We start from the raw sequence: 23,129 nt of genomic DNA, 5'->3' as shown, positions 1-23,129 counted from the left end.
CAATCTCTCAGAATTTTGTGAAGAGAGTGGAGAGAGCCGTGAGCCTTGCCGAGGATGAGAGTATCGTTGTAATTCGAGGCTTCTCTAAATTTCGTGAAGAAGAGGAGACATGGACAGCCAATAGTGAGAGACACAGTGAAGAGGGGCTTTTTTTTGAATTTCACATTGAGAGTGACTTTGAGAGACGGAAAAACCGCAGAGGTTTCAGGGTTTTTTTTTGAATTTGGGGAAAAGAGAGGAGAGAGAAATATATGGATGGGTTTAAAATTTGATGACTGTTGAATTACATAATGCCACGTGGCACAATTTTAAGAGGAAATTACAGGAAATTGCACGGAAAGGAATTACAAAGATGTGGGAGCAAAAAAAAATACTAAAAAAAAAAAAAATTAAAACTCCAACGGAGAACCCACTACTTTTACTTTTTCTGTAAAGAAAGATAAAAATTTAATATTTTTTGCAAGCCTATAAACAGCAGAAGGTGGCAGCTCTACTACAAACTCATGTTTCATGTTGGTATTAAACAAACTCATGTTGCTTAAGTTATTCATCTCCTCCAACTCACAAAAGTAGCCAACTTCACCTTAAATCACCAGAGCTTCGCTTCTTCTGCTCTTACCAAAACAAACCTGCGCTTCTTCTCTCTAGCTATGTCAGGAAGCTTCGCAATTCAAACTCCACTGTCTTCCTTGTCTGTTCTTATACACAAAACCACTCCCCTTTATGTAGGAACAAGAGCAATTAGTTCCACTATTAATGTTCTGAAGCTTCAAAATCCAGGTTTGCGGTTAGTTAACTGTACTGCTACTAGGCGAAGGATTAGATACGAAGATGAAGACGAGGACAAAGACTACGTTCACAATTCCGACATCGCTGCTATGTTGGAATCACATGGTAAGCAAACCAGAAAAGAGGGTCTTCTGGTGCGATCAATCCTGGATGATCAAGAAGAAGTAAGTCTTAAATCTTTAACATCAATTTGCAGCTTTGCTGCTGCTGTTTTTTTTTTTTTTTTGTTGGGTTCTTGGGGGGGGGGGGGGTGCAAATTAAAAACATGAAACCATACTTTGACATGGCTGGCCGAGGATGACACACGTTTAGAAGCATTTCCATGCATCAGGAACCTCTCAACGGTCCTCTGGTAACTGAATATACATATTGTCTTTATAAACTCGTGCCCGGAGCTATTTGCTTCTCAGGTAATGCTTCTTCTGCGTTCTTGTTTACAGGAAACAATGGCGGAAGATGAAGCCAACTTCAAACCAATTTCTCCAGTATTTTCTATGAATGGGGGAGATGGCCCTTACAGCTACACGAATAACTCTACTTTTCAGGTCTGTATGCTTCAAACTCATCTTAATCACTTCTTGAGTTATCAGTCAATTGGGTCGATGATCTGATCACCAAATATACATGATGTTTTGTTTCACAGAGACATATAACAAACGCTTCAAAAGAAAATACGGATGAGGCAATTAAGAAGCTTGACATAAAATCCCCTTCTTTCAACAAGATTAGCACCTTCTGTATGGCTGATTTGGGCTGTTCCGTCGGAGCCAACACACTCATAGCCATGCAAAACATTATTGAAGCCATCAAGCTCAAATATTCAAGCCTAAGCACCACTCATCAAATCCCAGAGTTTCAAGTATTCTTCAATGACCAGGTCTCAAATGATTTCAACACACTCTTTGCTTCTCTTCCTCTCGACAGGCCATACTTTGCAGGAGGTGTGCCGGGTTCTTTTCATGGTCGTTTATTCCCCAAGGCCTCTCTGCATCTGGTATACTCAGCATCTGCTGTTCACTTCCTCTCCAAGGTGCCAGACGAGGTGTTAGACAAGGAATCTCCGGCATGGAATAAAGGGAAGATCTACTATGGAAGCTCAGCAAAGGAAGTGGTTGAGGCCTATTCAGCTCAATTCGCAAAGGACATGGAGACCTTCTTGTTGGCTAGAGCCCAAGAACTGGTACCTGGAGGGCTGATGATACTGATCATGCAAGGTGTCCCAAATGGTTTTTCCCCTTCCCAAACAACTCCTGCCGTTCTAATGGATAGTCTGTCATCTTGTCTAATGGATATGGTCAAATTGGTACGTCAAGAACCCACTAACTATAATCGATTCTTGTTGTTTATTTTCATTTTTTAGTTCTTCGATCTATATATTAAAATTGAAGTTTAGTTGATCCAAAATGGTTTATCTTATTTGTAATATATAGGGGTTGGTGAGTGAAGCTAAGGTGGATTCCTTCAATGTGCCGATGTACCACCCAGAATTCCTAGAAATGGAGAGGTTGTTGAAAGGAAATGGTTGTTTTAGCATTGAAGGAATGGAGCTGGAAAGTCTAGATCTCATGGCAGCTGGAGAAACTGATCTTAGTCCGGAAAGGATATCATTGCACCTCAGAGCACCATTCGAAGGAATGATCAAAGAGCATTTTGAAAGTGATATCATAGACGAGCTATTCAATAGGTTCACTGTGAAGTTGACAGAAGATAACTTCTTCATGGAAGAAGGCTACAAGAACTACATCACACGATTGTCTGTCATTCTCAAGCGCAAGAATGACTTAACAGGCAATGCCAGCAGCTAGCTCCACCATTTCTCTCTCTTCTCCTCCTCTCCTGCTCTTCCCACCTTGTTCCCATCCCTCCTCTGCTCGAAGCTGAACTTCAGACCGAATTTTTTTTCTTTTTTCTTTTCTGTTTTGTCTTCTCCTTCTCTGTTTCGAAAACCATATCTGTTTTCGAACTCTCCTCTCCTGTCTCTTCGGTCTCCGTCTTTCCCGTCTACGGCTTCTGCTCCTCACCCATCTCCATCTCTGTCTTCGTTATTCTCGCCTCCAATCTCCGTCTCTCCCTTCTTTGGTTCCATCACCAGATCTGGGGTTTTTCCCTTAGATCTGTTTGTTCTTATCAATCTGTCTCTTCTCTTCCCAATCCTTTAAAAAAAATAAAAAAAAATTCTGGTTGCAGGGAGATTTGGTGCACAACGCAGAACAACCCAGATCTAGAGTCCAAGTTCTTTTGCGGCAGGCTTTACAGGTACGCCTCTACAACAGTGACAGATGGCAAGCCAGACCTTCTCCGCATATTGTTGCTCCCTATGCGACAACCGCTCTGCCCTTGTGTGTTTTTGTGTCCGCCCTTGTGGCGTTTATGGTGTGTTTTGTGTCCGCCTTTATGACGTGTTTTGTATCCGCCCTTGTGATGTGTAAATTTCTGCATTTGTGGTGTGTTCCTCTCTATGTGGGTGTTGGTGCTTAATTGCTGCTATATTGGTTACAATTGTTCTAAGGGTTTTTTGGGCTTGACCCATCCTTTAGCCTAGATGACCCTATTTATTGCATGTAAGACAGTTTTGGTCATTTCCGCTCCTTGGTTTGGACCGAACCTTGTGTTTTCATGCACCTACTGTTGTATTTTCTTTTCTTTTGTGAGTCTGTATTTTTCTTAGCTCATGAATGAAGTGTTATTTACCCAAAAAAAAAAAATTTGTGGAAAAGAATCTCAAATTTGTTTAACTCTTGTAATTTTCTACTCTATCTTAAGCATTGTCAAAAGGATAATTTGGTAATCCTAATGGAAACTAATTTGGCAAGTTTCTTGCTATTTTCATCTGTGAAGATTTTTTTTTTGGGTTGATACATGAAAACAAAAATAATAGGAATTACAGCTATGAAATCTGCCATTCCCATGGTTCTTCCTTTCCTAATGCTGATTTTGCTAAATGTCTAGCCCTCTTTAGGAGCTCATGATTCTCATCTATTTCAATGAAGATGTCCTCTATCTTGGAAGCTTTGGTATGAACTTTCTCATCGGCTCCTAGTTTGTTAAGATTAAGTCGAGCTACAGATTGCAATTTAGCACAAGTCTCAGTCCCGATGCTAACCCTTTTGCTAGAGCTGCAATAAACCGGCTTCCCACATATTTACGGCTCCAGCAATAGATTATATTCCCCTCTTGAGTTAATCCCAGCCAGCATCCCACTTCCTTGGTCGAGCATTGTACTGTTCTTGCACAAAATAATATTGTGAGATTCCCTTGCACTATTCATTGCATTTTATAGAAATTTATCCCCCTATCTTCTCTAATTGTAGATACTAGGGGATTAGTGTTTGAAAACCCAAGAGGATTCAAATGTAGTTTTTGACACCAGGTATTTATATAAGTCAACACTCTTTTAGGATCGGCCAGATCATTCCTGAAAATTATTGCATTGCGCATCCGCCACTCACTAGAGTAGGTAATACTTATAATGGAGACTATCCACCTTAACATAGTTTTGTCAAGATTTGAGTTATAGACAGATCTAGGCAAAAATAAGAGATATTAAAAAATGACAACAGTTCTATTCTTAGTCTTATGGGTCCCACCGTCCAGATTCGCTACGTCCATTCACCAAGTGAACAAAAGATGTTAACTTGATTCAGTGCTGCAACCACAAAACACACAACAATCTGTATTTGAATTTCATTTAGTTAGTATTACATTAACTGAGATCCTTGTATGCAGAAGACGCCAGAAAAAAATTAACAAATCTAAAATGAAGCTTGAGTTTTCATAAAAACAATCAGCAGCTTTTATATAAAAAAGAGAAAAGCTATGGATTATGATTTAAAAGCAACTGTTGAAGATTATGATCATCACATGCACCTACCCTATCTCTCAATGTAATGCAGAACGGGGTGGATAGCGATGAGATCATGAGGAGGAAGACCATTCTTCATGGTCGTTTGCAGAAGCTCTCTTAGACCTGTATACACTAAGAGACAATAATAATTTCGATTGTGTAATCTATTTTACCTTATTGATATGACACATATGCATTTAAAGATTCTGAAGAACCTTATAAAAGCAAATAAGAAGGTGAGAAACAGCGAACTTTGTCGTTTCGCCGTTTGGAGAAATCATAAAATATAGCAAAATTCAAAAACTCATGGACCACTTCAGATGGCATTTACCCAAAAAATTCTTATCCCTTCTGTTTATCAATTATTCTCTTCATTATGTCTTTTTCTAATAATCAAGCTCAATTTCCAAGAGAAAATTTTATCTATTTTCTTCTTTGAATAATCATACTCAACTCAAGTTTTAAGAAACAAATGGCGTTAAGTTATCATCTTCTATCTCTCTCGTCTTCTATCTCTCAGATGATTTTATTTTTCAATTTCTGATACATCTATGTATACAAACCGGAAGAACGAGAAACACAAATTTTTTTAGTCCTCTATCTAAGGAGCTTCTGCAACTTTAAGTAAAATTTTAAATTTTGTAAACGAAAATGGCAGATTGATTTTTCTCTGCTTGGGTTGCTTCACAGAGGAGCCCATCACATTAGAGAGATAGAAGACAAAGGCAAAGAAGGAAAAGAAGAGGATGAGGCAGCAACTGCTAGGGATTTTTCAAAGGTGAAGATTTTGGCGAGTGGAGCTAAGGTTCAGTAATTGTCTATAGTTGATTTCTTTTAATATTCATGAAAAACAAATGTAAATGTAAATGTCGTTTTCTTGAGTTAAAAATGACTTGAATTGAACTAGAAGAACCAAATGAAAATTATGCAAATATTATCCAAAAAATTGTTTAAATGTAACATGAACTTCCACCAAAGATTTTAAATAAAAAATTCTACTCAAAAGTGTCGGTATATCTCAAAGGCGCGACAGGAATTAGTTGCTTTTTGATGGATTTCATTGGATTCCTCGTCAACAGCATTCAGAACACGAAAGGTGAAGATTATAAAATTCTTAAGCAATTGTCACCTGTTATTTTTAACAGCAATTTTAGTGAAATGTAGGAGTCTTAGATTCAAATTAAGTATTATTAGTGTTGCTTTTGAATCGCACTGGATCTTGAGTTAGTTCAAAGATAACATGAGTTGATCTTAAACCAGATGTTTACACGAATAACACAAAATCTTGTAGTGAGGAGTTAGCGCTCAAAGAGCATTCAATGCTGACAGTCTTTGCAGGAGAGTAAATGTTGTTGTTTTTTTCATTTGATCTGTGTTCTTTTTTTCATCATTAACCTTTATACTTAGGATCCATGATCTCCTCGTGGAGAAGATTCTTTTGCTCCCTTAGACTGACATAGCCCAATAAGGAGTCCAGATTGATATAACGCCTAGCTTGCTGAAGAAACCAAGACATATATCTTCTTCGAGAAGCTTGAGGTGTAACACACCTGGCTTTAGATATTATCCAGAATATCTGCTCACATTATTCCTTGATTTGATGTGCAATTAATGCAGAGATATCTTGATGATTGACGTTAAATTCTCAAGATAATGGAGTAGTGCATTAGATGTCGATTTTTTTTTTTTTTTTTTTTTTTTTGACCCAAACGTGTCGAGAAGTTTGTCAGCACAAGCTCGGGCTTATGCCCTGTTGGATTACCATGGTTCTGAATATGCATATTGTCTTTATAAACTCGTGCCCGGAGCTATTTGCTTCTGATTAGGTAATGCTTCTTCTGCGTTCTTGTTTACAGGAAACAATGGCGGAAGATGAAGCCGACTTCAAATCAAAGTCTCACGTATTTTCTATGAATGGGGGAGATGGCCCTTACAGCTACACCAATAACTCTACTATTCAGGTCTGTATGCTAGCTTCAAACTCATCTTAATCACTTCTTGAGTTATCAATCGATTGGGTTGATGATATGATCACCAAATATATATATATTTATATGATGTTTTGTTTCACAGAAACATATAACAAACGCTTCGAAAGCAAATACGGATGAGGCAATTAAGAAGCTTGACATAAAATCACCTTCTTTCAACAATATTAGCACCTTCTGTATAGCTGATTTGGGCTGTTCCGTCGGAGCCAATACACTCATAGCCATGCAAAACATTATTGACGCCATCAAGCTCAAATATTCAACCCTAAGCACCACTCATCAAATCCCAGAATTTCAAGTATTCTTCAATGACCAGGTCTCAAATGATTTCAACACACTCTTTGCTTCTCTTCCTCTCGACAGGCCATACCTTGCAGCAGGTGTGCCGGGTTCTTTTCATGGTCGTTTATTCCCCAAGGCCTCTCTACATCTGGTATACTCATCATCTGCTGTTCACTGGCTCTCCAAGGTGCCAGACGAGGTGTTAGACAAGGAATCTCCCGCATGGAATAAAGGTAAGATCTACTATGGAAGCTCAGCAAAGGAAGTGGTTGAGGCCTATTCAGCTCAATTCGCAAAGGACATGGAGACCTTCTTGTTGGCTAGAGCCCAAGAACTGGTACCTGGAGGGCTGATGATACTGATCATGCAAGGTGTCCCAAATGGTTTTTCTCGTTCCCAAACAGTTTTTTCCGTTCTAATGGATAGTCTGTCATCTTGTCTAATGGATATGGTCAAATTGGTACGTCAAGAATCCACTAACTACAATCGAGTCTTGTTTTTTATTTTCATTTTTTAGTTCTTCGATCTATATATTCAAATTGAAGTTTAGTTGAATACAAAATGGTTTATCTTATTTGTAATATATAGGGGTTGGTGAGTGAAGCTAAGATGGATTCCTTCAATTTGCCCAAGTACTACCCAGAATTCCTAGAAATGGAGAGGTTGTTGAAAGGAAATGGTTGTTTTAGCATTGAAGGAATGGAGCTAGCAAGTCTAGATCTCTTGGCAGCTGGAGAAACTGAGCTTAGTCCAGAAAGCATATCATTGCACCTCAGAGCACCATTCGAAGGAATGATCAAAGAACATTTTGAAAGTGATATCGTAGACGAGCTATTCAATAGGTTCACTGTGAAGTTGACAGAAGATACCTTCTTCATGGAAGAAGGCTACAAGAACTACATCACACGATTGTCTGTCATTCTCAAGCGCAAGAATGAATGAACAAGCAATGCCAGCAGCTAGCTCCACCGGCTGTCTTTACAGAGTTAAACTAAAATATTGAATATAGTAACTTTGTGGGAAAGAATTTCAAATTACTCTTGTAATTTTCTACTCTATTTTAAGCATTGTCAAAAGGATAATTTGGTAATCCTAATGGAAAATAATTTGGCAAGTTTCTTGCCATTTTCATGTGCGAAGAATTTATTTTTTTTGGTTGATACAAGAAAACAAAAATAATAGTAATTACAGCTATGAAATCTGCCATTCCCATGGTTCTTCTTTTCCTAATGCTGATTCCGCTAAATGTCTAGCCCTCTTTAGGAGCTCATGATTCTCATCTGTTTCTATCGAGATGTCTTCTATCTTTGACAAAGGATCTTGGATTGCTTCCAAAGGCCATGAAATTTGCAGCTTTGATATACACTTTCTAATCTGCTACCAGTTTGTTAAGATTAAGTCGATCTGCGGATTGTAATTTAGCGTAATTCTCACTCCCGATGCTAACCCTTTTGCTAGAGCTGCAATAAACCAGCTTCCCACATATTTTACTGCTCCAGCAATAGATTATATTCCACTCCTGAGTTAATCCCCAGTAGCATCCACTTCCTTGGTCGAGCATTGTATTGTTCTTGCACAAAATAATATTGTGAGATTCCCTGACACTATTAATTGTATTTTATAGAAATTCATCCCCCTATCTTCTTTAATTGTAGATACTAGGGGGTTAGTGTTTGAAAACCCAGGAGGATTTAAATGTAGTTCTTGACACTAAATATTTGTATAAGTCAACACTCTTTTAGGATCAGCTAGGTCGTTCCTGAAAATTATTGCATTGCGTATCCGCCACACACTATAGCAGATAATACTTATAATGGAGACTATCCACCTTAACATAGGTTTGTCAAGATTTGAGTTATAGAACAGATCTAGGCAAAAATAAGAGATATTAGAAAATGGCAACAGTTCTGTTCTTAGTTCTTGACACTAAATATTTGTATAAGTCAACACTCTTTTAGGATCAGCTAGGTCGTTCCTGAAAATTATTGCATTGCGTATCCGCCACACACTATAGCAGATAATACTTATAATGGAGACTATCCACCTTAACATAGGTTTGTCAAGATTTGAGTTATAGAACAGATCTAGGCAAAAATAAGAGATATTAGAAAATGGCAACAGTTCTGTTCTTAGTCTTATGGGTCCCACCGTCTAGATCCGCTGTGTCCATTCACAAGTGAAGAAAAGATCTCAACTTGATTCAATGCTGCAACCACAAAACACACAGCAATTTGTATTTGAATTCCATTTAGTGAGTATTGCATTAACTATTTAACTGAGATCCTTGCATGCAGAAGACGCAAGAAAAAGTCAACAAATCATGAATGAATCTTGAGTTTCTATAAAAACAATCAGCAGCTTTTATATACACAAGCGATGGATTATGATTCGAAAGCAATTGTTGAAGATTATGATCATCACATGCACCTACCCTATCTCTCAGTGTAATGCAGAACGAGGTGGACAGCGATGAGATCATGGGGAGGAAGACCATTCTTCATGGTCGTTTGCAGCAGCTCTCCTGGACCTGTATACACTAACAGACAATAATAATTTCAATTGTGTAATCTATTTACTTTTTTTTTTTTTTTGGTATAATAATCTATTTACTTCATTGATATGACATATATGCATTTAAAGATTCTAGAGAACCTTATAAATGCAACTAAGAAGGTGAGGAACAGCGAACTTAGTCGTTTCGCCGTTTGGAGAAATCACAAAAAATAGCAAAATTCAAAAACTCATGGTCATGGACCCACTTCAGATGGCATTTACCCAAAAATCTTATCACTTCTGTCTATCAATCACCCTCTTCGTTTGTCTTTTTCTAATAGTCAAGCTCAATTTCCAAGAGAAAATTTTATCTATTTTCTTCTTTGAATAATCATACTCTAAGTTTTAAGAAACAAATGGCGTTATCATCTTCTCTCTCTTTTTGACTTCGTCTTCTATCTCTCTGATGATTTTCTTTTCTAATTTCTGATACATTTATATATACAAACCCGAAGAACCAAAAACACAAATTTTTTAGTCCTCTATCTAGCTGCAACTTCAAGTTAAATTTTGATAGAATTTTTCGTAAACGAAAATGGTAGCTTGATTTTCGTTTGTTTGTGTTGCCTCATAGAGAAGCCCACCACATCAAAGAGATAGAAGCCAAAGGTAGAAAAGAAATAAAAGAAGATGAGACAGTAATTACGAGGGATTTTTCAAAGGCGTACGAGGGGAGCTAAGGTTCAGTAATTGTTTTTAGTTGATTTTTTTAATATCAAAAAAAACAAATGTAAATGTCGTTTTCTTAAATTAAAAATAACTTGACTTGAACTAGAAGAATTAAAATTATGCAAATTTATCCAAAAAAAAATCTTTAAATGTAACATGAACTTCCACCAAAATGCGATAAGATGAACGAGTTTATTTCTTCGAAAGATTTTAAATAAAAAATTATACTCGAAAGTATTAGTGTAGGATAAGACCAATTAAAGTTGAGGACAAGGTCAATCAGGGCCAGGGCCAAGATAAGGTCAATCAGGACAAGGGATAAAGCCAATTAGGGCCAGGGACAGGCCAATCAGGGTCGGCGTCAAGGCCAATCAAGGTCAGGGATAGGGCCAATCAAGGTTAGCATTTTTTTTTATTATTTTATGAATTTACATTTCATATTTTAGGTCTAAGGATATGACCAATTAAGGCTAGGGACAAGGCCATGATAAGGTTAAGGCCAAGGACAGGGCCAATCAGGGTTAGGGCAGGGACATGACCAATCAGGGCCAATCAGGGTCAAGTTCAATCAAGGCCAACTCATCCCAACCAGGCCCAATTATGACCAATTAGGGCGGGAATAGGCTTGGTTTGCCCTTGAGGGGTTAGGGCTAGGGACAAATAATCCTTAGCCTTAAACTAGGGTCAGGGCATGAATGGGCTTAGATTAGAACAATATAGGGTTGGCTTGGGATTGCAAAAGCCCAGCCCAACCCAGCCCTACATACAGGCGTTGAATATGTGTGTGTGTGCACGTGAGAGAGAAGTACTCTATATTTTGGTAGCAGAAGCTCTATCAACCATACTATTCTTTTAGCAATCACTCCTTTCCCCCTTTCTTCATCAATACTAATTTCCTCGACAAAAAAAAAAATTATAAGCTTCCACAAAAATGGGCCCTATGGTACTTATGGATCTCACATAATTTGTAGTTGTAAGGTCATCGGAAGAGCACAGACGTCAGGGGAGATGTTTTACACTCAAAAAAGAAATGTTAACAACCTCCGCCCTTGGGGCCCATTGGTCCCACAGTTACCAAATGGGGTCACCATTGTGGTGGGGCAGGCACTAGCTAAATAGAAAATTGTGATTGAAGCCATGAAGTATCATTAAGAAAACCCATAAGAAACATCGCTTGGCCAATAAGCAGTTTGGGAGCTATCTCCAAGCTCAAAGTCGCCACTCCTCCCATGGGTCCGGGAGGGGATGGATCAGAACCCTCCATAGGACTCCGAGGTGGGGTCTCATATAGTCATATTCTCATTAAAGGTCGAGATTTGTCCCCACCATCTAGCTGGATTGCTGATCCATCAGGGATTTTTAAGAAAGGATCCAACTTTCCACCTTAGATCACCAGAACTTCGTTTTTTCTGTTCTTACCAAAACAAACCTACGCTTCTTCAATTCTCTCTGGCTATGTTGAAACACGGAGAAACTTCGCTAATCAAACTCCATGTCTTCCTTGTATGTTCTTATACACATAACCGCTCACCTTTATGTAGCAACAACACCAATTAGTTCCAGTACTATTAACTGTACTGCCACTAGGCGAAGGATTAGATACGAAGACTACTACGGTCACAATTCCGACATCGTTGTACATATGTTGGAATCACATGGTAAGCAAACTAGACAATAGGGTCTTCTAGTCCGGGGCAGACCCAGGATGCAACAATGGGTGTCGAAGAATGAAAATCATATAACCTTCTTGTTGAGAAAACACTAATAATTTTTTGCCATACATATTGTGTAGGCCTTTATAAGACCTATTGGAAATCCCACATTTAATTTTTTTTATTATATTAAATAATAGACCTACATATATTTTGTGGGCCCATATATATATTTAAAAAATAATAAATTATTAAAACTAATGTCTGGTAAGAAATGCAAACTAATGATAATTACTTATCTTACTAACTATAAATATCTTATTCACAATACAAAATAAAATAATAAAAATTGCAGAAGAAACAAAGAAAGATAATATTTAAAATCAAATAAAAAAAATAAAAAAGGAGAAAAAGATAAACATAAATAAATTGAAAAAGAGAAAAGGTACCCAATTGTAGAGCAGATTTTTTCCAAATTTTCTTAACCCAAGCTTATAGAAAGGGAAGACAATAAATAGGAAAAAAAAAAGAAGAAAAGAGAAGAGACAAGAGAGAGAATAAATAGAGATTGAGAAGTTAGTTTCTAATTAAGAATAACATTTTGAATACTTAATAAGATTTTTTTTCCAAAGAAAAGAATAAATAGCAATAAAAGATAAGAGAGAAGAGAATAAATAGGAATTGAGAAGTTAGTTTTTAATTAGAAATGACATTTACACCCATTATTTTGTCTTTAAAAATTGTTCTCAATATTAAAGGGCCAAATAGTGACATTTCACACGTGGGAAGAAAAAAATCCAAAAAAATTAAGGTAATTATTATAAAAATTAGAAATTTTTTTAGAGAATTCGTATAAGATTTTTAAAAATCCGGCGGCGGGAATTTTGTTCGCGGATTTTTGTCCGCGCGTGTGCGTAGATCTTCCGTGCAGGCATGTAATGGTGACACATGACAAAAGAAAAATCCAGCGGTTTAAAAATGTGGATATAATCGTAAAAGGGATTTCTTAATATTTTAGTTTTTCAAATTTACAAAATAAGTCCTTTTAACTTATCTAATTCACCAAAGAAATCATATTTTTAAATTTGGGTTTCATGCGTTTGCATAGTTGCACCCCTCTATGGGTCCGCCCTTGCTTCTGGATGATCAAGAAATAAGAAGTAAGCCTTAAATCTTCAAGGTCTTATTTTTTTGGGGGTGCAAATGCATGAAACCATACTTTGACATCGCTGGCCGAAGTTGACACGTTTAGAAGCATGGTTCCATGCATCAGGAACCTCTCCACGGTCCTCTGGGAACTGAATATACATTTTGTCTTTATAAACTCCTGTCCGGAGCTATTTGCTTCTCAGGTAATGCTTCTTCTGCGTTCTTGTTTAGTTGTTTACAGGAAACAATGGCGGAAGATGAAGCCAACTTCAAACCAAAGTCTCCAAATATATATATATATGATGTTTTGGTTCACAGAGACAGATAACAAACGCTTCGAAAGCAAATACGGATGAGGGAATTAAGAAGCTTGACATAAAATCCCCTTCTTTCAACAATATTAGCACCTTCTGTATAGCTGATTTGGGCTGTTCCGTCGGAGCCAATACACTCATAGCCATGCAAAACATTATTGAAGCCATCAAGCTCAAATATTCAAGCCTAAGCACCACTCATCAAATCCCAGAGTTTCAAGTATTCTTCAATGACCAGGTCTCAAATGATTTCAACACACTCTTTGCTTCTCTTCCTCTCGACAGGCCATACTTTGCAGGAGGTGTGCCGGGTTCTTTTCAAGGTCGTTTATTCCCCAAGGCCTCTCTCCATCTGGTATACTCATCGACTGCTCTTCACTGGCTCTCCAAGGTGCCAGACGAGGTGTTAGACAAGGAATCTCCAGCATGGAATAAAGGTAAGATCTACTATGGAAGCTCAGCAAAGGAAGTGATTGACGCCTATTCAGCTCAATTCGCCAAGGACATGGAGACCTTCTTGTTGGCTAGAGCCCAAGAACTGGTACCGGGAGGGCTGATGATACTGATCATGCAAGGTGTCCCAAATGGTTTTCCCCCTTCCCAAATAGCTTTTGCCGTTCTAATGGATACTCTGTCATCTTGTCTAATGGATATGGTCAAATTGGTACGTAAGAACCCACTAATTATCATCGATTCCTGTTTTTTATGAGAAAATTTTATATTGTAAAAAGTTTGTCTGGCAGATATGAAATGACCATAATACCCTTATGGGGTCATTATCCTTATGTGACATGACTTTGACGGCTAAAGAGACTTGACCAATTTTAGGCCCTACTAAGGGGACGGTTATAACATAAATATTTCTTTTTATTAACATTTTTTATTTAGTTCTTCGATCTATTCAAATTGAAGTTTAGTTGAAACTTGAAACTAAAATGGTTTATCTTATTTGTAATATATAGGGGTCAGTGAGTGAAGCTAAGGTGGATTCCTTCAATGTGCCCGTATACTTTCCAGAATTCCTAGAAATGGAGAAGCTGTTGAAAGGACATGGTTGTTTTAGCATTGAAGGAATGGAGCTGGTAAGTCTAGATCTCATGGCAACTGGAGAAACTGATCTTAGTCCAGAAAGGATATCATTGCACCTCAGAGCACCATTCGAAGGAATGATCAAAGAGCATTTTGAAAGTGATAACATAGACGAGCTATTCAATAGGTTCACTGTGAAGTTGACAGAAGATAACTTCTTCATGGAAGAAGGCTACAAGAACTACATCACACGATTGTCTGTCATTCTCAAGCGCAAGAATGACTTAACATGCAATGCCAGCAGCTAGCTCCACCGTTTCTTTCTCTTCTCCTCCTCTCCTCCTCTTCCCACCTTGTTCCCATCGCTCCTCTGCTCGAAGCTGAACTTCAGATCGAATTTTTTTCTTTCTTTCTGTTTTGCCTTCTCCTTCTCTGTTTTGAAAACCATATCTGTTTCCGAACTCTCCTCTTCTGTCTCTCCGCTCTCCGTCTTTCCCGTCTACAGCTTCTGCTCCTCACCCATCTCCATCTCTGTCTTCGTTATTCTCGCCTCCATTCTCTGTCTCTCCCTTCTCTGGTTCCATTACCAGATCTGGGGTTTTTCCCTTAGATCTATTGTTCTTACCAATCTGTCTCTTCTCTTCCCAATCCTTTTTGGATAAAAAAAATAATAAAAAAATAAAAAATTTCTGGTTGCAAGGAGATTTGGTGCACAACGCAGAACAACCCAAATCTAGATTCCAAGTTCTTTTACTGCGGGCTTTACAGGTACGCCTCTACAACAGTGACAGATGGCAGGCCAGACCTTCTCCGCATATTGTATTCCCTACGCGACAACCGCTCCGCCCTTGTGTATTTTTGTGTCCGCCCTTGTGGCGTTTATGGTGTGTTTTGTGTCCGCCTTTATGGCGTGTTTTGTGTCCGCCCTTGTGACGTGTAAATTTCTGCATTTGTGGTGTGTTCCTCTCTATGTGGGTGTTGGTGCTTAATTGCTGCTATATTGGTTACAACTGTTCTAAGGGTTTTTGGGCTTGACCCATCCTTTAGCCTAGATGACCTTGTCTATTGCATGTTAGACAGTTCTAGTCATTTCCGCTCTTTGGTTTGGACCGAACCTTGTGTTTTCATACACCTACTGTTGTATTTTCGTTTCTTTTGTGGGTCTGTATTTTTCTTAGCTCATGAATGAAGTGTTATTTATTAAAAAAAAAAAAAAACTTTGTGAAAAAGAATCTCAAATTTGTTTAACTCTTGTAATTTTCTACTCTATTTTAAGCATTGTCAAAAGGATAATTTGGTAATCCTAATAGAAACTAATTTGGCAAGTTTCTTGCTATTTTCATCTGTGAAGATTTTTTTTTTTTTTTTTGTTGATACAAGAAAACAAAAATAATAGGAATTACAGCTATGAAATCTGCCATTCCCATGGTTCTTCCTTTCTTAATGTTGATTCCGCTAAATGTCTAGCCCTCTTTAGGAGCTCATGATTCTCAGTGTTTGAAAACCCAAGAGGATTTAAATGTAGTTCTTGACACCAGGTATTTATATAAGTCAACACTCTTTTAGGATCGGCCAGATCATTCCTGAAAATTATTGCATTTCGCATCCGCCACTCACTATAGCAGGTAATACTTATAATGGAGACTATCCACCTTAACATAGGTTTGTCAAGATTTGAGTTATAGACAAATCTAGGCAAAAATAAGAAATATTAAAAAATGACAACAGTTCTGTTCTTAGTCTTATGGGTCCCACTGTCCAGATTCTCTGCGTCCATTTACCAAGTGAACAAAAGATGTCAACTTGATTCAGTGCTGCAACCACAAAATACACAACAATCTGTATTTGAATTCCATTTAGTTAGTATTACATTAACTTAGATCCTTGTATGCAGAAGACGCCAGAAAAAATTAAAAAATCTAAAATGAAGCTTGAGTTTTCATAAAAACCAATCAGCAGCTTTTATATAAAAAAGAGAAAAGCGATGGATTATGATTAAAAAGCAACTGTTGAAGATTATGATCATCACATGCACCTACCCTATCTCTCAATGTAATGCAGAACGGGGTGGATAGCGATGAGATCATGGGGAGGAAGATCATTCTTCATGGTCGTTTGCAGGAGCTCTCTTAGACCTGTATACACTAAGAAACAATAATAATTTCGATTGTGTAATCTACTTTACCTTATTGATATGACACATATGCATTTAAAGATTCTGAAGAACCTTATAAAAGCAAATAAGAAGGTGAGGAACAGCGAACTTTGTCGTTTCGCCGTTTGGAGAAATCATAAAATATAGCAAAATTCAAAAACTCATGGACCACTTCAGATGGCATTTACCCAAAAAATTCTTATCCCTTCTGTTTATCAATTATCCTCTTCATTCATTTGTCTTTTTCTAATAATCAAGCTCAATTTCCAAGAGAAAATTTTATCTATTTTCTTCTTTAAATAATCATACTCAACTCAAGTTTCAAGAAACAAATGGCGTTAAGTTATCATCTTCTATCTCTCTTTTTGACTTCGTCTTCTATCTCTCAGATGATTTTATTTTTCAAATTCTGATACATCTGTATACAAACCGAAAGAACGAGGAACACAAATTTTTTTAGGTCCTCTATCTAGGAGCTTCTGCAACTTTAAGTAAAGTTTGGATAGAATTTCTTTTAAACGAAAATGGCAGCTTGATTTTTCTCTACTTGTGTTGCTTCACAGAAGAGTCCATCGCATTAGAGAGATTAAAGACAAAGGCAAAGAAGGAAAAGAAGAGGATGAGACAGCAACTGCGAGGGATTTTTCAAAGGTGAAGATTTTGACGAGTAGAGTTAAGATTCGGTAATTGTCTTTAGTTGATTATTTTAATACTTGAGAAAAGCAAATGTAAAATATTGTTTTCTTGAGTTAAAAAGGACTTGAATTGAACTAGAAAAACCAAATGAAAATTATGCAAATTTTATCCAAAAAATTCTTTAAATGTAACATGAACTTCCACCAAAATGCGTTAAGATGAACGAGTTCATTTCCTCCAAAGATTTTAAATAAAATATTCTACTCGAAAGTGTCGGTGTATCTCAAAGGCGTGACAGGAATTGGTTGTTTTTTTATGGATTTCATTGGATTCCTCGTCAGCAGCATTCAGACCACGAAAGATGAAGATTATAAAATTCTTAAGCAGTTGTCACCTATTATTTTTAACAGCAATTTTAGTGAACTTAAAGTTAAATTTTAATAGAATTTTTTGTAAACGAAAATGGCAGCTTGATTTTTCTTTGCTTGTGTTGCCTCACAGAGGAGCCCATCACATTAGAGAGAAAAAAACAAAGGCCAGAGAAGGAGAAGAAGAGGATGAGGCAGCAACTGCGAGGGATTTTTCAAAGGCGAAGATTTTGGCGAGTGGAGCTAAGGTTCAGTAATTGTCTTTAGTTGATTTTTTTTTAATACTCAAGAAAAGAAAATGTAAAATGTCGTTTTCTTGAGTTAAAAATGACTTGAATTGAACTACAAGAAACAAATAAGAATTACGCAAATTTTATCCAAAAAATTCTTTAAATGTAACACGAACTTCCACCAAAATGCGTTAAGATGAACGATCTCATTTCCTCCAAAGATTTTAAATAAAAAATTCTACTCGAAAGTGTCGGTGTATCTCAAAGGTGCTACAGGAATTGGTTGTTTTTTTATGGATTTCATTGGATTCCTCGTCAGCAGCATTCAGACCACGAAAGGTGAAGATTATAAAATTCTTAAGTAGTTGTCACTAGTTATTTTTTAACAACAATTTTAGTGAAATATAGGAGTCTTAGATTCAAATTAAGTATTATTAGTGTTGCTTTTGAATCTGCACTGGATTTGAGTTAGTTCAAAGATAACTTGAACTGAATCTTAAAACAGATGTTTACACGAATAACACAAAATCTTGTAGTGAGGAGTTAGCGCTCAAAGAGCATTCAATGCTACAGTCATTGCAGGAGAGTAAATGATGTTGTTTTTTTCATTTGATCTGCGTTATTTTTTTCATCATTTACCTTTATACTTTGGATCCATGATCTCCTCGTGGAGAAGATTCTTTTGCTCCCGTAGACTAATATAGCCCAATAGAGAATCTAGATTGAATATAATGCTTAGCTTGCTGAAGAAACCAAGACCTATATCTTCTTGGAGAAGTTTGAGGTGTAACACACCTAGCTTTAGATATTATCCAAAATATCTGCTCACATTATTCCTTGATTTGACGTACAATTAATGCAGAATGATATCTTGGTGATTGACATTAAATTCAAGATAATGAAGTAGTACATTAAATGTCGAATTTAATACTCATGACGTTGTTCTTTTCCAAGAAGTAACATCTTTGACGATTTGTAATTTTTATCTTTTTTTTATCTTGACCCAAACGTGTCGCGAAGTTTGTCAGCACAAGCTCAGGCTTATGCCCTATTGGATTACCATGGTTCTGCTTCTGCAGGATAACCATAATTCCACAAAATTATCTACCTAACAAAGCTGGACATTAACCAAACAGATTTGCTGACATGAATAATTAAAATGATAAAAGAATGCTGGCTGGTTGTGATCAAGAAGAAGTAAGTCTTAGATTGTCAAGGTCAATTTGCAGCTTTGCTACTGTTTCTGTTTTCTTTTTTTGTTTTTGGTTTTGGGGGGTGCAACCATACTTTGACATGGCCGGCCGATGTTGACACACGTTTAGAAGCATGGTTCCATGCATCAGGAACCTCTCCACAGTCCTCTGGGAACTGAATATACATATTGTACGTCTTTATAAACTCCTACCCGGAGCTATTTGCTTTTGATCAGCTGGTAATGCTTCTTCTGCGTTCTTGTTTACAGGAAACAATGGCCGAAGATGAGGCCAACTTCAAATCAAAGTCTCACGTAATTTCTATGAATGGGGGAGATGGCCCTTACAGCTACACCAATAACTCTACTATTCAGGTCTGTATGCTAGCTTCAAACTCATCTTAATCACTTCTTGAGTTATCAATCAATTGGGTTGATGATATGATCACCAAATATATATATTTATATGATGTTTTGTTTCACAGAAACATATAACAAACGCTTCGAAAGCAAATACGGATGAGGCAATTAAGAAGCTTGACATAAAATCACCTTCTTTCAACAATATTAGCACCTTCTGTATAGCTGATTTGGGCTGTTCCGTCGGAGCCAATACACTCATAGCCATGCAAAACATTATTGACGCCATCAAGCTCAAATATTCAACCCTAAGCACCACTCATCAAATCCCAGAGTTTCAAGTATTCTTCAATGACCAGGTCTCAAATGATTTCAACACACTCTTTGCTTCTCTTCCTCTCGACAGGCCATACCTTGCAGCAGGTGTGCCGGGTTCTTTTCATGGTCGTTTATTCCCCAAGGCCTCTCTACATCTGGTATACTCATCATCTGCTGTTCACTGGCTCTCCAAGGTGCCAGACGAGGTGTTAGACAAGGAATCTCCGGCATGGAATAAAGGGAAGATCTACTATGGAAGCTCAGCAAAGGAAGTGATTGAAGCCTATTCAGCTCAATTCGCCAAGGACATGGAGACCTTCTTGTTGGCTAGAGCCCAAGAAGTGGTACCTGGAGGGCTGATGATACTGATCATGCAAGGTGTCCCAAATGGTTTCCCCCCTTCCCAAATAGCTTTTGCCGTTCTAATGGATACTCTGTCATCTTGTCTAATGGATATGGTCAAATTGGTACGTCAAGAACCCACTAATTATCATCGATTCCTGTTTTTTATGAGAAAATTTTACATTGGTTGTGTCCCTTTGGTAGTTAAAAGTATGTCTGGCAGACATGAAATGACCATAATACCTTATGGGTCATTAGCCTTATCACTTATGTGACATGATTTTGACGGTTAAAGAGACTTGACCAATTTTAGGCCCTACTAAGGGGACGGTAACATAAATATTTCTTTTTATTAACATTTTTCATTTAGTTCTTCGATCTATTCAAATTGAAGTTTAGTTGAATCCAAAATGGTTTATCTTATTTATAATATATAGGGGTCAGTGAGTGAAGCTAAGGTGGATTCCTTCAATGTGCCCGTGTACTTTCCAGAATTCCTAGAAATGGAGAAGCTGTTGAAAGGACATGGTTGTTTTAGCATTGAAGGAATGGAGCTGGTAAGTCTAGATCTCTTGGCAGTTGGAGAAACTGAGCTTAGTCCAGAAAGGATGTCATTGCACCTCAGAGCACCATTCGAAGGAATGATCAAAGAACATTTTGGAAGTGATATTATGGACGAGCTATTCAATAGGTTCACTGTGAAGTTGACAGAAGATACCTTCTTCAGGGAAGAAGGCTACAAAAACTACATCACTCGATTGTCTATCATTCTCAAGCGCAAGAATGACTGACCAAGCAATGCGCAATGCTAGCTAGCTCCACTGGCTACCTTTACGGAGTTAAAATAAAAGATTGAATCTAATAACTTTGTAGCAAAGAATCCCAAATTTGTTCACTCTTGTAATTTTCTGCTTCATTTTTACCATTGTCAAGAGGATAATTTGGTAATCCTAATGGAAAATAATTTGGCAAGTTTCTTGCTATTTTCATCCGTGAAGATTATGATCATCACATGCTCCTACCCTGTCTCTCAATGTAATGCAGAACGGGGTGGACAGGGATGAGATGGGGAGGAAGACGACTCTTCATGGTCGTTTGCAGCAGCTCTTCTAGGTTGTTGCAGAACGTTCGGGTTCTTCCAGACCTGTATACACTAAGATTGTGTAATCTACTTTATTGATATGACTTCTATGTATTTAGGGCCTGTTTGGTTACATGAATCCAGAGATTTCAAATCTCTAGATTCATGAATCTGCGAGTTATACCCGTTTGGTTGTAAAAATCTCTAGAGTCATGAAATCTAGAGATTCACCTTTTTACACTAAAAACGTGAATCTGTAGATTTATGGGTAAAGGGTGAAATCCAGAGATTTCAAAAACACTATACATTTGCACATTCATAAAAATCATGTCGATCAAATAGTTTTTTAGGATGAATCCATAGATTTCATTCCACAACCAAACATCTAATTTTATAAATTATAACTCTATAAATTTAAAATCTATAGATTTGAAATCTCTAGAAATTTGAAATCTCCAAACTCATGTAACCAAGCAGGCCCTTAAAGATTCTAAAGAACCTTAGAAAAACAATTCTAAAAGCAACTAAGAAATCCCTACCACTTTATCCATCAACCATCGTCCTTTCATTCGTCTTTTTCTTAATAACCATGCTCAACTTCTAAGACACAATTTTACCTGGTTTCTTCTTTGAACAATCATGCTCAACAGTTCAAGTTCCAAGAAACAAATGGCGTATTCATCTTCTATCTCTCCTTCTATCTTCATCTTCTATCTCTTGGACGATTTTTTTTTCCTATTTTCTAGTACATGTGTATATACAAACCAGAAGAACGAGAAACAAAAAATTTTGAGGTCCTCTATCTAGGAGCTTCTACAACTTCAAGTTAAATTTTGATAAGATTTTTCGTAAACAAAAATAGCAGTTAGATTTTTCTTTGCCTCCATTGCTGCACAGAGGAGCCCATTGCATCAGAGAGATAGAAGATGAAGGCAAAGAAGGAAACCAAGAGGATGAGGCAGCAACAACTAGGGATTTCTCAATGGCGAAACTTCCAGACAATGTAGCTCAGGTTCAGTAAAATATCGGCGATTTTCCCAATTATTTCGGGCGATCTTCTAGCGACTTTGAGCAGTGCCTTTTTTCTTCACTACTTGCCAAACCAACCAAAATATGGCAAATTTGGGTCGAATATCGATGATATATTTTACCATGAGTACAACTAACCCAAGACCAACCATACATGAAAGGTATTTTTTTTTTGGATAAAAGACCAGATAAAAGTAAAATGTACAATATGGATAGATACGTGAAATGTAATCAAACTAAGATATTAAGAAGCAAAGTAAAATCCGAAACCAACTCTACTGAATTGAAAACCAAATCAAACAAAAATTATTCTACATCAAAATGTAATACAGAATCTGGATTTCAAAATTAAGAAATCCTGATGCTCATCACATGCTCCGCAGCTCCAGCACCATGCATGTTTGACTGTACGAGCTCGATTTACGTTGTTCAAATAGAAGCAAGTCCACTGCTGAGCTCTGGTGCCACAACAGCGCTCATGATCGTGCCACTCAAGTCTAGAAGCCTGTGACATGCCATTGGCTAAAAACAAAACATAAACACAATACATCCAGCATTGCTGATATGGACTGCTACATTAATAGTCATGCAAAATATTTTTGAAGCTATCAAGTGCAAGTATCAGTCAGAAAGCTGAGCTCTCCCGGATTTTTTTTTCGAGTTTACTTTACTGACCTTGTCTCAAATGATGTCAACAAACTATTTGCTTCTCTTCCTCTTGATATAGGCAATACCTTGCAGCAGGTGTTCTGGTTTTTTGTACAGTCGTTTATTACGAAGGCCTATCTCCATTAGTATTTGAAAGCAAAGGTGTTGGAGAAGGAGTTTCCTGCATGGACCAAAGGGAAGTCTACCATGAAAGCTCACCAAAAGACGATCTCAATTTGCCAAGAACATTGGGTCCTTCTTGTTGGCAAGAGTTGAACTGTTCTTAGTACTTGAAGGGATAAAGAAAGCAAAAAAGGTGGAAGAAGCAGCATCCTTTCGGATCCTTATGGCTCTTTTATTGCAGCTGATCAGGTTCGTGATGGTTTGGGATTATACATATATAAAAATTTAGGGATTTATATATTTTTTTTTGGGTAGAGGGATTTGATATTTTTGATTCCATTACAACGGATTTATTTAGATACTTAATTATTTGTT

At 37.3% G+C, this 23,129-nt stretch overlaps 2 protein-coding genes and 2 pseudogenes across 3 annotated transcripts; all 4 read left to right on the top strand.

Annotated features, from left to right (window-relative positions):
- The first annotated feature begins 518 nt into the window (after positions 1 to 518).
- Positions 519 to 3,484, top strand: LOC149021068 (loganic acid O-methyltransferase-like). The gene is made up of 4 exons (XM_089147037.1): positions 519 to 953; positions 1,230 to 1,334; positions 1,433 to 2,092; positions 2,220 to 3,484. Exons 1-4 carry the CDS (start codon positions 651 to 653, stop codon positions 2,592 to 2,594), a joined length of 1,443 nt encoding a protein of 480 aa, XP_089003163.1. The 5' UTR covers positions 519 to 650; the 3' UTR covers positions 2,595 to 3,484.
- Positions 3,485 to 6,479: 2,995 nt separating this feature from the next.
- LOC149021067 (loganic acid O-methyltransferase pseudogene) lies at positions 6,480 to 7,848 on the top strand (annotated as a pseudogene). Its single transcript, XR_016172052.1, has 3 exons — positions 6,480 to 6,594; positions 6,707 to 7,366; positions 7,495 to 7,848. The product of XR_016172052.1 is annotated as a loganic acid O-methyltransferase pseudogene (transcript).
- A 5,188-nt stretch (positions 7,849 to 13,036) lies between these two features.
- Positions 13,037 to 15,113, top strand: LOC149021066 (loganic acid O-methyltransferase pseudogene; annotated as a pseudogene).
- Positions 15,114 to 18,987: 3,874 nt separating this feature from the next.
- LOC149021065 (putative S-adenosylmethionine-dependent methyltransferase At5g38100) lies at positions 18,988 to 20,664 on the top strand. The gene is made up of 4 exons (XM_089147425.1): positions 18,988 to 19,044; positions 19,124 to 19,228; positions 19,339 to 19,998; positions 20,311 to 20,664. The coding sequence occupies exons 1-4, from the start codon at positions 18,988 to 18,990 to the stop codon at positions 20,662 to 20,664; spliced, it is 1,176 nt and encodes a 391-aa protein (XP_089003551.1).
- The last annotated feature ends 2,465 nt before the right edge of the window (positions 20,665 to 23,129 follow it).

This window comes from Hakea prostrata, chromosome 3 (assembly GCF_041222555.1).
Source record: "Hakea prostrata isolate BN-2017 chromosome 3, UWA_Hpros_2, whole genome shotgun sequence".
NCBI lineage: Eukaryota > Viridiplantae > Streptophyta > Magnoliopsida > Proteales > Proteaceae > Hakea > Hakea prostrata.
The sequence above is the reverse complement of the archived record's forward strand: the minus strand, read 5'-3'. Positions and strand labels throughout refer to the sequence as shown.

Coding starts and splice junctions, on each gene's coding strand:
- LOC149021068 (XM_089147037.1), top strand. CDS start 651: ATGTCAGGAAGCTTCGCAATTCAAACTCCACTGTCTTCCTTGTCTGTT. Junction 1,335..1,432: donor CGAATAACTCTACTTTTCAG/GTCTGTATGCTT, acceptor TTTGTTTCACAG/AGACATATAACAAACGCTTC. Junction 2,093..2,219: donor TAATGGATATGGTCAAATTG/GTACGTCAAGAA, acceptor TGTAATATATAG/GGGTTGGTGAGTGAAGCTAA.
- LOC149021065 (XM_089147425.1), top strand. CDS start 18,988: ATGGTTCCATGCATCAGGAACCTCTCCACAGTCCTCTGGGAACTGAAT. Junction 19,045..19,123: donor GGGAACTGAATATACATATT/GTACGTCTTTAT, acceptor TCTTGTTTACAG/GAAACAATGGCCGAAGATGA. Junction 19,999..20,310: donor TAATGGATATGGTCAAATTG/GTACGTCAAGAA, acceptor TATAATATATAG/GGGTCAGTGAGTGAAGCTAA.